A 15,615-nucleotide genomic window follows, 5' to 3' on the forward strand; every position below is an offset into this window, starting at 1 on the left:
AAACCATAAGGTTACAAAGGAGTTACAAGGGAATATGTAGTTGACTGCTGATTAAGTACAACATTTGTTGAATGTAGACTCACAGAGATGTAGAGTTGGAAAGAACTTTAGAGCATCAAAATCCTTTTTATCATGGAAAACTTCAAACACTGAAAAATGGACATACCAGTGTCATGAACCCACATATAAAAATTTAACAATTCTTAATTCGTGTTTCATATATACCCCTTCACCAGTTCATGCCATCTTCTGACTTTTCAAATTACAATTATGAAATTATTTTGTGTATATATTTTTGTAGTATCTCTGAAAGCCAAGCATTATTTATAAACTTGGCCCAATAATATGAACATGTCTAAAAAGTTCACAATAAATCTTAATATCACTTAGTGTTGTTTTAATTCTCTTCTTTACAAGTAAAAAAACCCTATAAGGTAAAAAAAATTGCCCCAGTGGGGCCATCTGTGATCAAGTAGGGGCTGTTTCCCAGGGTCCTAATTCAGTCCTGCATGCTTTCATACATTCTTGGTGGCTCCCAAAACAGCTGCTCAGAAATCACTATGCAGACAAGTCGTCAAGGTTGATTTTATTTTTCAAGGGTGCAAATGGGCCTTAAAAGAGTTAATAGGAGTTTTCTGAGCAAAGGGGAAATGTGCCCTCACTGTGGATGAAGTAAAACTGCAAAGCAAGGGCATAGAGGTAAGAAAGTGCAAAGTATGTTCAAATAAAGGGAATTTTGGGGTGCCAGCTCTCAAGTGTTCCAATATTATTTTATATGCATTACTTAATATACATTACTTTATATGCATTATTTTATATGCATTACTTAAAAGAATATGTATGCACCAACTATCATTAGCTCAGTGGTATAATTGCTGGGACAAAACGATAGAAAAGAAGAGCTCTTTTATTTTTTCTTCATTGTAATCACATACATTAGATACTTATGTAATACCTCATAATCCGTAAAACTTGCAATAATATTACATATTTTATAAATTATTTGGAAGTTTATAATTTTAAAATGTTTAATTCACATATCTATCACGGATAGTCTATAATATATATTTGGTACAATAAAATATTTAAGTTTTGTGGATTTATTCTGGGGAGCAGAGATACTGAATCAGGTATCCCTGGGGTTGACTTACATCCTGAATTTTCTGGATCGGTTAGGAAACATTATATTGGCATCTCCAAAAACTATCCCAGATTGAATGATGAATGATAAGATCACCAAGCTATGAGTTAAACTAGAGTAGGTTAAGATCCTGCAAAATGCTCCCATAGCACACCGCATACCCTAATTGTGCCACTGTTGACTGTGTTGTTTAACATCTGTCTTCCCCCTCTCCTGTAAGCTTGCAGAATGTAGAAACATATGACGCGTGCACTGCAGCTGCAGTGCCAGCATCTGCCATCCTCAGCACATGGGCAGCGCTTGCCAGATGGTGGCCCAGTAAAGGCTACCATCCATGCAGTGCAATACTGTGGCTGCAAACCTGCAGATCTGTAGTTCTTCTTTCCTAGTTCACGATTTTAACAAATGCTTAATACATTCACAACGGGGCCATAATGTGTATGCCTTGCTGCCCTGTGGCTCTGATTTGAATTCTGTTGTCTGATGTTAAACAGCTAACCACTGATGATTTGGGCTGCTGGGTGGGCCAGTCGTGCATGTACCACAGGTGGTTCAAGCCAGTGGAAATGTGCTTTTAAAATGATGCCATGCAAGAGGGAAAGTTGAATGATATTTCCTATTTAGAGGGGTTTTATTTTGTTTTGTTTTGTTGTTGTTGTTTTTTGAGACAGGGTCTCACCATGTAGTTGAGACTGACCTGGAACTCACTGTGTAGCCCAGGCTGGTCTCGAACTCACAGTGATCCTCCTGCCTCAGCCTCCTGAGTGCTGGGGATTACAGGCATGCACCACCTCACCTGGCCCCCCTTTGTTTTTTAGACGGAGTCTCACTATGTATTTCAGGCTGGCCTTGAACTTATTTGTAGCCCAGGCTGGTCTCACACTCACCTCCCTAGCGCTAGGATTACAGATGTGCACCATCAGGCCCAGCTAACATTTATTTTTAAAATTTGGTAGAGGATGTGAAATAATAGTGTCGAAAGAGTTCTAAGCAAATGGCAAGTGTTCGTTATTGGTCACAAATCTATTCTTGTTAGATTGGACAAATCTCAAAGGAGTTGATTGCTTAGCCTTGGGCTCGCTCTAACCTCTGACTGAAAACAGGCTGTTTTAAAGTTACAGCTAGAATGTTGTAGCTGTTGGAACTTGACTTTAAGATTAGTTAGCAAGTCTAGGGACTTGTGGCACCAACATCACCTATGCTAAAAAGTAAGATGTTTTGAAACTGTGTTTCATTTAGCCTAGTAGCAAGCAAATAATGGTGAAAGAAGGAATAAATAAAACAAAAAGTACAAGTACTATTTTCTTTTTATTTGAAGATTTCAGCTGTTATGGAAATTAGAATTTTTCCTGGATATGTTTTATCTCTCACCGCTCTGTAGTTAGCAAAGGTCTGTCCAGACAACACGGTGGAGGAGAGTGGGGAGCACTACTACAAGGGTTCACCTGTGTGCAATTCACACACGATAACTTAGGGGTGGATTGGCCATCAGTTAAGTGTGCAGGTGGTTTTTTACCTTTGAGTATTTTGAAGTAAATTCTAATTCTTTTCATTTGACTGCATACCAGATCCTTAAAATGTTACCAAAATGATTAAAGTATGGCCTTTGCTTTCAAGGACACTGTTTTGTAGTAAGGAAGAGAAATACCTTAAAACCCCCTAATCAAGGTCGCTTGTTGAAAGAACACACAGGAAGTGCCAGAAGGACAATCAAGACAATTATCTTTCACTAGTGAGGAATGGAAATCGTTTTTCTCTTGGGCAGTGGAGTGTGTAGAAATTTCAGGGACAGTGGCTTGGGACTGGAGTTTAGATCAGATCAGGTGGGCAGAAGCTCCATAATCTAAGAAGGGTGAGCAAGGGCAATGGAAAATATTGACTGAGCCTCAGACAGAACTAAGTTAAGACTAAAAAACTGGATTTAATTATGAAAGGGTGTGAAATGTGGAGAGTTATCAGAGACAATGAAGAAATAAATTTTATCCTTGATCTTTAAAATAAAGAGCTTAGGGCCGGGGATTCAGCTCAGCGGTTCAGTGGCCTGCCTTGCAAGTGCAAGGACCCGAGTTTGATCACCAGTACCTAAATAAATAAATAAATGAATAAATGAATAAATAAATAAAAATAAAATAAAATAAACAGCTTAATATAAGCAGTGTTAGAAAAATCTGTAACCCCTGAAACCTGCTGATTTTGGTAGGTGGATCACATGTGCTTTTTCTCCTGTCTTTTAAAGACAAAATAAAACAAGAATTTGTTGGTAAACCAGAACTGCGAATCTGATAACTATAGACAATATTTTCTCATGATAGCTCTCTTCGCTTTCATAAAAGATTGATTATAGGGCTTTCATCAACTCATCTACATATGATAGCACCTTCATATTCCATAAATTATTGGAAACAACATACAAAGCCATGAGTAACCACGCAAATATGATTTATGAGTTTAAGAAGAGTGTCAAGTTGCCTCGGTGTCAACATAGAGCATCTTATTTTATTTTATCTATTTAGAACATTCAGCCAAACCGTCGGGACATTTGAAGAACTCCAAAAATACCTTGAGGGGTATGTGGCAAACCTGAACCGTGATGATGAAAAAAGACATGCGAAGTAAGTGGGAGAACATTTTTCCACCTAGATTTGACTTCTGGCAGATAAAAGAGGGGATATAGGAGTAGGATTCCCTGTAGTAGCTTGTAATAGTTCTGCAAATAAGACAACACTGAGCACTAGAATGAGATTATTAAGTTTATAAGTAGTTAGCAACTTTATTTTGGGTGATGAGTAGGAATTTTAGGGAGAAAATCTGGGTAACCTAGCTCAAAGGGACATTAATACTTGGGTATAGCCAAAGAATAGGGATATAGTAGGAAATTTTCAAACTGTATGGGAGCTACTATCTAGTGACGTGTGTGTGTGTGTGTGTGTGTGTGTGTGTGTATGCATGTGTCTGTGTGTGTATCTCTGTGAGGGGGTTTTGTAGGGCTATAATTCAATAGAAAATTTATTTTAAGTGAAAATTATTTGCTAGAACTTTTTAATTTTTATTTTATATGTTTATCTTTTGCAGTGCTAGGGATTAACCCCAGGGCCTAGTGTATGCTAGACAAGCGCTGTACACTGAGTTACACTCCCAATCCTTAAAACATTTTTGAGGGAAAGCTTAACCACATGCTCACCAGATAGTTCTTTCGAAGCTGTATCATCAAGATTTCCAGAAGACTGAAGTTTGAGTTAGTGCATTTGACCAGTACTTACTACATTATTTGCAAAGAATACATTTGCTATTTTATACTCAAACCCTTTGCCACTCACAGTTTATGACTATATAACTCAGAGAAGTAAATCTTAAAGAAAAAAGAAAAATAGATATTTACAAATAATACATAGACACAAGAAATGTGCTTTTTGTGCTTTGTGAAATAGCTATTCTGGGTAAGCCACAGAAAATTTCAAAATTGAATGAAAGTACCAAAAAATGGCACAGATTGCCAGTTTCGCTTTTTCTGGTCTGTGTTGCAGTTGACATGGCTTTGTGCTGCTAGTACCTCCATGGACTCCTTTTTTGAGTTGTGCATCAATGAATGTATTGAGGCATATTTCAGTTTGACTTTTGGCTATTTCCTGGTGTGTGTGTGTGTGTGTGTGTGTGTGTGTGTTGTACATTATTTATTTATCTCTCCAGATGTGCCTGAATCTGGTCCTACCATACCAAAGTTCAGATAGCTCTTGTGGCAGCTCTAGTCTGTGCTGCAGGCAGAAATACTCCTGAGAGTGGAGTTAGTGGCACTTATTCAAGTGCCACACAATGGCATGAGTGTCAAGTTTTGCTTCTCTCATCCAGGCGGTCCATGTCTAACTGGAAGCTGTCCAAAGCACTGTCTCTGGAGATGATTCAGCTGAAGGAGAAGGTGGCCAGATTTTCCTCCTCATCCCCCTTCCAGAACCTTGAGATTATCGCAACACTGGGCGTTGGTGGGTTCGGAAGAGTTGAGCTTGTAAGGGGTTTACGTTTCAAGCATCTGAGAGAAGCCTTTTGACTTTCTTGTTTTATATTCCAGCTGATCTTGGAGGAATATGTGAATTATAATTGCTATCCTAAATATCATTTTGATCTGAAATCAAGAAAGTAAACTTTTCATTCTGTATACTGTATAGTAGCAGGTCTACTAGTAAGTAGCTAGTAATAATTGGCTGAGAGTTCAAGCCTCTTACACCAGTCCTTTGGTGAATTTGTATTCTTGGTTATGATTATCAGAGAATTAGCAAATAAGCATTCACAAAGGCTATAAAAAGGAAAACAATATTTCTGATTAGAAAAATGTGTATCTATAGATGTATACACGTACAGACACATTAACTCTCCATACTAAAGAATAGAAGAACGTTTTCAGAAGAAATTATCTAGAAATTGAATCCCGAATATTATGGTTACATTCCTTAAGCCTCTCACTACCATGTCTGTGTTTGGTTTTCATTATCCTATTTTTGGGTTGCTCAAAATTTTCCATCTGAAAAGAGAAAGAAGATGATGCAAAAGGCCATTTGAAGAGCAGCCCTCTGTAGTGGTGAGCAGGGCAGCTGGAAACTTCCAGGCTGATTGCAGTTGTATTGTGCACATCACCACCTGTCTGTGCTTGATAATCAGCTTTCAAGGAGTAGCAGAAGCAGCACTATCAGATTAAGTGTTCTGAGGAAACTATGCAAGGGAAACCTGTAGCCTTATTGGATGCAGATGGCTCAGAGCCCTTGGCAATTACCAAGCCCTTCTTTGCCCAGTAGATTTTCAGCAATTCAGGGTGCACTGACCTCTGGGAGCTATGTGGACGTCTCTGTCTGCTGATGGCTCCAGGCAGGAGCAGATCTGACCTGCTGCTGGAGATTCTGGGTAGTACATTCCATACCTAGCCCATTCCTCATTTCGGATGGGTGTGGGAAAGTGGTTTTTAATAGGTTGACAAATATTTGTAATATGTCTTATGCCATATAGAGAGGTAAGTGCATTAGCCATCTGCAGTAGTGTTTCCCAGCAAAGATTATGACAAAAGGATTGAATTAGCAATGCTGTGATCTGTTATCCTTGATAACAATGATTGAACCAGGAATTCCACCACTGATTTAAAAATTGTAGGCAGTGAGCAAAATCCAGAGTGCAACTATTTTTGCACAGCTTAGTTACTTGATGAATGTAGTCTGCTTATGGGGTTTTTAACCTATCAGAGAAAATACCTTCTTTTAAAATCTTAGCTTCCTTTTAAAGGAAAATTCTGATTTTGCTTCTAGACTAGTACTCTCCGACAAGACACGTGTGTCTTGATGGAGATGCCCTACATCTGTGCTGTTCAGTTGGGCAGTAGGTAGGGCATTTAGCTCCTGAGTATGGGAAATACAACTAGTGCAATTGAGGAACTGAATCCAATAAATTGGACTTTAATTAATGTAAAATTTTCTAGGCGTGGTGGTGCATGCTTGTAATCCCAGCACTGTGGAAATGTGAAACAAGAGGATGGCAAGTTTGAGCCTAGCCTGGGCAAGTTAGCAAGTCTTTGTCTCAATAAAAGAAATCAATACAAATTTAAAGAGCTGGGGATGTAGCTCAGTGCAAAGGCCCTGCATTTAATCCCCAGCACCACAATACATAAATAAATAGCCAACCAACCTCCTGTGATTAGTAGGTATTCTAGTGAATAATTAAGACACAGAACTTGATTTAATACATTTGCTTTGAAAAATCAAAAAAGGTGAATAGTAAGATTAAGACATAAGATTTTGAGGCAATTCATGCCAGAATTTTTCATGTTGCACAAGCAAATCAAATAGATATCTAAAGATTAAGTCTCTATCCAAAATTTTTTTGTTTCAAAAAAAAACAAACAAACATATACCTGAGCTGTCTTGGAAATTATGATTGAAGGGAAATGTGTACATATAAATAGAATTCAGTTTATTTTGGGGGCAAGGGCATAAAAGCTTACACACTATTTAAATACAAAATGATTTTAGCTCTCATTCATTCGTGTTTTAAATAGAGATTGCAGATCTTCCCTGCTAAGTCCATTCTGAGTGTCTTTCTGTTTCTTACATAGGTTAAGGTAAAAAATGAGAATGTTGCCTTTGCTATGAAATGCATAAGGAAGAAGCACATAGTGGACACCAAGCAGCAGGAGCACATCTACTCTGAGAAGAGGATCTTGGAAGAGCTGTGTTCTCCCTTCATTGTGAAGTAAGCGAGCATTTTGCCTCCCAGGGCTCTGGCGTTGCAGGCTCTTCTTGTGAATGTTGCTATGTAAGAGGACAGAAAGAAGAGAAGGAGGAGGCTTCCTTCTGATTTCTCCAGTGAGACCTGAGCCTAGAGTTCCCAGTTGTTTCTCCTCTTGAGTAATCCTTACAAAAGTACATTTGTATGTGTATGATGTGTGAGCATAGAATTATTGCAGAATAATTTGAAGTGATTATTTTATCCAAAGCTAATGTAGACTTTGGGATTAGGGAGACGCATATCAGCAAGAAACCCCTCAGAAGGTATGCTGATGTTGAATTTGTGCAGGCAGTGATACTTGGATATAGGGTGGCTGTAAGAAGGAACATATACCCTGGCCCTAGCAATGTCTAGGTACCAAAGGATTTAATAGATATTCTTTTTTTTAACTATAACTGTCACCAGAGTTTAGAGGAGAAATAGAGATTATTCTAGGCTATAGCTCTCTTTACTTGTGAATTCATGGGTTAGTGTTATAAGGTAGTATGTAATGCTCCAAAATGTAGTTTTAGTGATTTCCGGCTGATTCTGTCCCTATAATAAAGAGAATTTTTACTTTTTGATCAAGTACCTTAAGAGAACCTTTTACCTATCCGTAGTCCCAGACATTATATTTTTCTTAAGATTAAAAAAGAAGTCTGAACCCAGTCCCTGCTGGTAGTAGTCATTAAATTATTTTTATTTTAATGATGGCCCCAGAATGCTCTTTTTAAATTAATATTCATAGCGAGCTCTGATGAGCAGCTTCAGGGCATGGATTAGGTTGTATCCATTTTGGCATTTCATGCTCTTTGTAAAGTGGCATATTTTTAGAAAATAATAATATGAAGAATAAATATTAGTGGCAAAGTTTATTGGACTGAGAGATGAACATGCACCAGGCTGTCTTCTAAACCATATACATAGAGGGAGTGAAGAAAATAATCAGATTTACCCCACTGGTCTAGCAGGATCAACGGAATATATTTTGTATAAATACCTTTCACCAGTGAGATGAAAATATACATGATATACAATCCAATGAATATGTATGTTCAGTGAGAAAGCGGAATTGCATAACTAGTAAGTGTCTGATCTGGGATTCCAGCCTGGGCCATTGGTGCAGAGCCCACTGAGAAGCGCATTCTCAGAAATGCTTCTCCCTGTGCAGATCCAGTTGTTCTCCTGTCAGCCTTAGCCTACACGTGGCACTAGGGAGAAAAGAGGAGACCCAGGGGCACACCTTGCATCCTGTGCTAAATATGGTCTCCTGCCCAGGCCCCACTCCAGGACAGAGGCTCTCTCCTCCAGCTTCGGGGAGTGTTGCCAGCGAGGGATTTTTGCTCAGCCCACCTTCCCACCAGGGTCTCTCTGGACATTCTCATCCAGGGCAGTGGGGCTCCTTGAAGGTGGGGCCTCCGTGAAAACGACGTCAGGTCCTAGTTTAACTCTTTCTGCCCGGTCTGCTTCCTTCCTCACATGTGTGTTGTCCCTAAGTGCCCTCCCCACCAGAGGTACTGCTTACAAGTCTATCTCAGGGGACTCCAATACCAGTTAACTAGTAGGGGACAAGAGCACAGATAACTATTATGCAAGGTGACACAGGTAGAGGTCGATGGCTTCTGAGGGTATGGAGAGGCCATATTTGGTGGGTGAGCGGGATCAAAGGTGCTTTATTAAGAAGGTAATGAAACTGAGATGAAGAAGTTCAGTCTGTGGGAAGTGAGCGGGCAGGCTGAGGAAAGGGATTCCATGTAAGAAGGTGGTAGGAAAGATGAAAGAACTTTTGGCAAGAAGCCCAGTGTATGTATAGGATATTTGTACGGACGTGAGGGTCATTGTTCAAAATGACACTGTTAAATAAATGTGAAGAGATTTTAAAACTATATTTCAAATAGTAACCATATTTTTAACCTGTCTTCACAGATTATATCGTACTTTCAAGGATAATAAATATGTATACATGCTTCTGGAGGCCTGCTTGGGTGGAGAGCTGTGGAGCATATTAAGAGACAGGTAATGAAAAAGAGTTACAAGCAACAGTTTTGTCTACTCACATCTGGTATACAGGAAGTTATATTTACAATCAAAGAGCATGAAGGAAATTGTTAGGAAAAGATGTACTAAAATATGTTTTCTCTTGATAAAGTAATATAGTGATATTTTATTAGCTCACAGTATACTTGTGCCATGAGTGTCCTATAAAGTGGTCCTCATTATATTTATTTTAGAGATTAAAGACTTCCAGCTCAGAAATGGTAAGCTGTTCAAGGTCACATGGCTAGTACTAGGCAGACTCACAGTACAAATTCAGATTCCAAATCTCATACAAAAGAGATATTTTGGTGAGTGGCAGAGCCCTGACTGAAAAGCACAAGAAGATTTTTACAAAGACTCAGTTTTACCAAAGGGGTGATTTCCACACAGTCAAAACTGCAAATATGTACTGTGTGCCACATCTATGGAATACTTCATAGTAGACAGTACGGGGGTTTTCTAGACAGTATAGATTTTTCCTATCCAGAGGACTAACAGTGTAAACATTGTTCTAACAAGTTTAGAATTTCTTTGGGGAAAATTATGTGATTTAAATTTTTTTCATTAATATGAAAACTAAACATGACAAAGACATTGGCAGTTTAAAATTAAATGGCACAAGAGTGCTGTAAATAGCAAGCTCAAAATAAGGGAGAGAGAAAACAAACCTGGTGATAGAGGAAGAGTTTGAACTACACTCCAAAGATGACCAAAAATTTAGAAAGGCAGCAATGTGGGCAAGGACATCACAGAAAAGTTGGCGTAGTGTGAAGCCTCTCTGTGACTGATGAACAGAAGGATTTGCGTAGAGGATAAGAGCAGCAGAAGTTGGCCCGGGGATTTAGCTCAGCAGTTCGGTGGCCTGCTTCGCAAGTACAAGGACTCAAGTTCAATCCCCGGTACCTAAAAAAAAAAAAAAGCAGCAGAAGTGGAAATGGGAAGATGGGGTTGGCACTGGATTGGTGGCATTGCTGCCGGCCAGATGATCGACACATTCTTACCTGGGGCAGTGTTCCCAGCCCTGGGTACATGTGACAGTCACACGGGAAGCTTTAAAAAGTACAAATGCTGCTTCCTAAGGCCAGAGAGAATAATATTTTTAATACTTCTCAGTAGTTAATACTTCTCAGGTAATTCAGATGTGCACTCCTGGCTAAGAATCACTGACTGAGGCAGGCAAAGACCACTGCGCTTCTGAGTAGAGGGTGTTGTGTTAAGAATGTGTCATTAGATGGACTTGAATGGGGAGAACCTAGAAGGGTGAGGAAACTTTCATGAAACCTGCAAAAGCAGCAGCCTCTTCCGTCTTTGCCTCGCTAGGCAAATCTACTTTGAAAATCTAAATCTATTTTAAAGAGAGAGTTCCAACCACCTATTATACACTTGCTTAATGTTGATAATAACCCTATTAAATAATTAAGCAAACCCAGTTTACAGGCATGGATCCTAAAGCTTACACTAGCTAAATAACATGTCCAAGAATACAGGAAGTGGAGGAATCAGGAATCTAACCTGGCTTTTCTCCCTTCAAAGCCATGTCCTTCTGTTATTGTTCCCGGACAAGTCATCCCTACAGTTTAAAAACTCAGGGTGTAAAGCTATGCACCTTGTCAGTGCAGGGCATCTTTAATAAAAGATCAAGGGGCACGGAATAGGAAAGAGATATGCCCCCCGTTATTCTTCCTGATTACTGTTACATGCTATCCAGCAGGGACTGAAATCCCGTGAGTCGCATTTCAGTCAAGCGTCAGTTATGGAGGTCTGGTTCAAGCCGGCCACTGAAATAGCTGCATTTTCTCCAGTTTGCCATAGATGTCTTTGAAGAGGCTTCCTTTTCTTATTTTTCTGTTTTATTTGCTCAGATGTGACTAACAAGTGTTTGGATGTCCACAATTTAATTTCAGTGAAGTAGTTCAACTTTGCATCAGGTATCACCCTGACTTCCTTTATGATCAGCAAACAGCCTAGTTGGTGGCGTAAAACAATTTCAACATTGATCCTCTCTCTATGAAACATTTACATTGCCTACATATACTAGTAGGACAAGTGATAGCTAGAGCAGCACAAAGATGTACATCCAGAGTATTAAGAGGGAAAATCATTTCATTTCAGAGGCAGCTTTGATGAACCCACCTCCAAATTCTGTGTGGCTTGTGTGACAGAAGCATTTGATTACCTGCATCGACTAGGTATTATCTACAGAGACCTGAAGCCAGAAAACTTAATTCTAGATGCTGAGGGTTACCTCAAATTGGTAAGTATCATTGTGAGATATTTCTAAAACAAAGTTGTGTCATAGTTGCAATTTTCTTCTTAATTTTGCTACAGTTCTTATTTTCTCTTGCTCAGCTAAGGCTCTGAAATTGGCATACTTAATACTGGGAACAATATTATGAGGATGTTATTTTTGGCCTAGGAATTTAATGATTTCACCACAGTTATGCCTTCTACTAAAGGTTCACATAGCAAAATGCCCCTAAGAATTGGATTTTTAAAGTAGTTTTGTTTAATTGAATTAGGGTTCAATTGATTCCTATGACGTTTAGGACTGGCTATAAGGAATAGGGAAAGAATACAGCATGATTCCTGCCCCCAAGACATCCGCTGTCCACATAAGGAGAGAAGATAAACTAACCATAGGACCATGGAATTATTTTGAAAAATTTCCAGGTGATTCTAAGGGGCAACTAGGGATGACTACATGAGGACAAAGAGTTTTCTTGCTTTCTGTCTTTGTGATCCATTAATGCCTAACAGAAATGTCTTTGTATCTCACACTAAAGAAAAAATGGCTACCAGTCACATGAACTGAGAAACTAAAATAGACCCGGATGGGCATAAATGAGGAGAAATCACTGCACTTTGGAGTGCTTCTGGAGGGAATCCTACAGGATTGTTGACCTAGACCAAGTCTTCCTGGGTCCATTTCCATAATTTTTCAAGGACATTAAACCATCTGTGAGCTTAACATATAAAATATTACAAATTTCCTACCCCAGAATTTTTATACAAGGAAACATTACAGTTGTGTAATAAATAATTACTATGTGTAAATTTACTGTACTAAACCTTTTACAGTGACTCCGCTTAACTATCTACAAGATAGATTTTAGCATCCACATACCCTCCTTGCAGAATGTAACGGTAGGAATTAAACTTCTTATGTGTAGTGCTAAGAGACCTCTCCCCACAGTAGAGTAAAATAAAAGCCCTTTCATGTGAAATCTGGCTAACTTCCAAGAAACATTTTGATCCATTCAAGCTTCATTTTATCTATGAAAGACAGCTTTGAAAACTGGTGAGGTACTAACACAAGGCCACAATCATTCCCCTTATTCACAGTTCCTTCATTTACTATGCCTCCTATGGCTCTTTAAGGAAACCCTTTGGTATATTCTGGAAGTAAAACCATCATGGGGGATAAAGGCCATCCATTGGCTTCTTCATCTCTTCTTTCTCAGAGCTGTTTTTTTTTTTTTTTAATTCAGATAGTATAGTTGGTATTTGTAGGTATAGAGATCAGTGACTCTTGTTGGCCATTGTTATGTGTCCTGCTAATTCGCTTACTAGCCAGCTACTTGAAGAGTAAGAACTAAAGCCTGTAGAGATTAAAAAGTGAGTTTTAATATTTCCATTTCTAACTATATATTATTTTAGACATCTTGAAAGCTTCTTAGTACCAGATGTCTGAAAATCCTAGACGGGACAAGAGGAGCAGTATTATAAATGCATGGCTGATTGTCCAAGATAGCACAGAAGTCCCTCTGGGGCTGGGAACCGAGCCTAGCTGGAGTAGGTGGTGTAGCTCAAGCCTTGCAGCTGCCAGTTTATGCACACCAGCAACACCGTGTAGCTCAGAGGTTTCATTTTCATAGCTGTGTCCTAGGGCAACAGGGGACCAAGCTTTGGACCTGGGAAGAGTGGGAAAGTTGAAGCAGACAGCATTGTATAGAGCCAGGAATCACAGAGATTAAACTCCTGGAGAAGAAGAAAATAAGAAGCAAATATCAAATTTATAAAGACAGAGTACATGCGAAGAAACATGCTTTTCTCATTATTGGCTGTTGCTAGGAAACAAAAGAGTCACCTCTAAGAATTCTTGACCACAGGCTGGTCTTAATGAAGATTGGAGACCCCATCTTCAAGTATGGAAAATGCAATCAAGAATTTAAATTAAAATGGATCCATGTTGGTAACACGTCCAAGTTCCCATGAGCCAATGTATACTGCAATCTGGAACAATATACTCTTGCCTCAAGACACAAAGAACTCTTGGAGATAAAGTTCCTGGGAACATGAGTTCACATAAAAAATTAATAATAACAACAAAATAAATATATAAGGGAGGAAGCTACCATGAGCATTAATTGTCAGAAACAAGAAAAATAAAAAAAGTGGAAGCAGACTTTTTAAGTTCCTGAAATCGGAGTAATCAGATACAGAATGTACAGAAATGCATTGAATACATTTTAAAATAAAAGGATGAAAATGAGTAAGGAAGAGAGGCTCTCAAAAAAGATCTAATGGGTCTGGCTAAAAAAAAAATCAAAAAAATCTATTAACAAATTAATAATAATTGAAATTAAATATGCCACGGAAGTCTTCATTAATAGTGCAGTACTCCTCTTGAGATTGGTCATAATACTTTATGGCCATATATGAAGGTGCTGGAGAACAACAAAAGATAGACATTCAAGCCTTGAAGAGGGGACACCATGCTAGGTGAGAGCCACATTAAAACAGCTGTTCACTTGGGGCACTCCTGGGTGTATAGGGCGGGTGGTAATGAAAGTTTCTAGATCACATCACACCTGCTTGTGCGATAGTGAAGGTTTTCCACTGAATTATGAATATCTCATCATACGTTCTATTTAACACTGTGTCAGAGTCCCTAGCAAAAGAAGAAAAGGAACAAAAGGACAAAGATTAAAAAGGAAGAAGTGACCTTCTCTATGTGTAGACAATATACATTTTTAATGTAGAAAACGCTAAAGAAAATCTACCAAAGAAGTACTAAAATGAATAAGTGAATTAATCACACTTACAGGTATAAAATTAATAGACAAAATTTCCTGTTTTCATGTACTAGCAACAAAAACGTATGAATCTGAAGTAAAATAGCATTTATAGTCCCATCAAACATTATAGAATATATTATTAAGGAAATATAATAGTTATAGATGCATTATAAAATGAATGTACACAAATATACAATATTCCACATTGAAAACCACAAAAATATCACTGATAAAAATGTAGTTAAGGGCTAGGGATGTAGCTCAGTGGTTCCACCACCTGACTCCCAAGTGTAAGGTCCTGAGTTCAATCCCTGGTACCAAAAAAGACTCACAGTTAAATGGCAACATTTACTATGGTAATGGATGGCATAACTCAGTATTTGATAAGATATCCTTTTTACAAATTGATCTATACAGATTCAGTATCATTTCAGTCAAAATCTGAGTATCTAGTTTTTAGAAATGGAAAGTTTCTTTCCTAAAATTTACATGGTAATACAGAATGTTTAGAAGAGTCAATAACCACTTTGTAAAAAGAAGACCAAAATGGAGGAATTTATATTAACTGAAATCAAGACTTAATATAAGCTGGGCGTGGTGGTGCATGCCTGTAATCCCAGCACTCGGGAGGCTGAGGCAGGAGGATCACTGTGAGTTTCGGACCAGCCTGGGCTATTTAGCGAGTTCCAGGTCAGTCTTAACTACATAGTGAGACCCTGTCTCAAAACAAAACAAAACAAAACAAAAAACGAAAACAACAAAACAAAAAAAAAAAAGACAATATAAAGTAATCAGAGCATGTGATGGTGTAAGAGGAGACAAATAACTTGGTCTGGTAGAATAAAGTCCAGAAATAGACAGGTACAATTAGGAAAGAGGAAAAGTTAGTCTTCTGAAAAGATGTAGCTAAAAAAACTGGATATTCATATCAAAAAAATCTTGATTCCCACCTTGTATTATATATAAAAATTAATTCAAGAAGGATCATAGATCCACAACTCATTTAGATATAAATATAATATTTTTACAACCTGTGGTAGAGATTTCCTAGAATATGAATAGTATTAATCTTAAAAGAAAAAAATAACTTCAGCTTCATCAAAATTAAAACTTTTTAGCTGGATAGTGTGCATGTCTATAATCCCATCTGCTCGGAGACAGAGAGGAGAATTGCAAATT

At 38.3% G+C, this 15,615-nt stretch overlaps 1 protein-coding gene across 3 annotated transcripts in view; it reads left to right on the forward strand.

Moving 5' to 3' along the window:
• Prkg2 (protein kinase cGMP-dependent 2) overlaps positions 1 to 15,615 on the forward strand; it is a 102,071-nt gene that overhangs the window by 50,797 nt on the left and 35,659 nt on the right. Inside the window, exons 10-14 of one of the 3 annotated variants that reach the window (XM_010628616.2) lie at positions 3,655 to 3,753; positions 4,988 to 5,141; positions 7,230 to 7,366; positions 9,308 to 9,397; positions 11,531 to 11,672. In XM_010628616.2, the coding sequence (XP_010626918.1) occupies positions 3,655 to 3,753; positions 4,988 to 5,141; positions 7,230 to 7,366; positions 9,308 to 9,397; positions 11,531 to 11,672 (622 nt within the window). Of the gene's footprint in view, positions 1 to 3,654; positions 3,754 to 4,987; positions 5,142 to 7,229; positions 7,367 to 9,307; positions 9,398 to 11,530; positions 11,673 to 15,615 lie in introns of those variants that run through there. The other 2 variants (XM_033757938.1, XM_033757939.1) reach the window with 2 other exon arrangements.

Source organism: Fukomys damarensis, unplaced genomic scaffold (genome assembly GCF_012274545.1).
Source record: "Fukomys damarensis isolate Sample0158 unplaced genomic scaffold, DMR_v1.0_HiC HiC_scaffold_32, whole genome shotgun sequence".
NCBI lineage: Eukaryota > Metazoa > Chordata > Mammalia > Rodentia > Bathyergidae > Fukomys > Fukomys damarensis.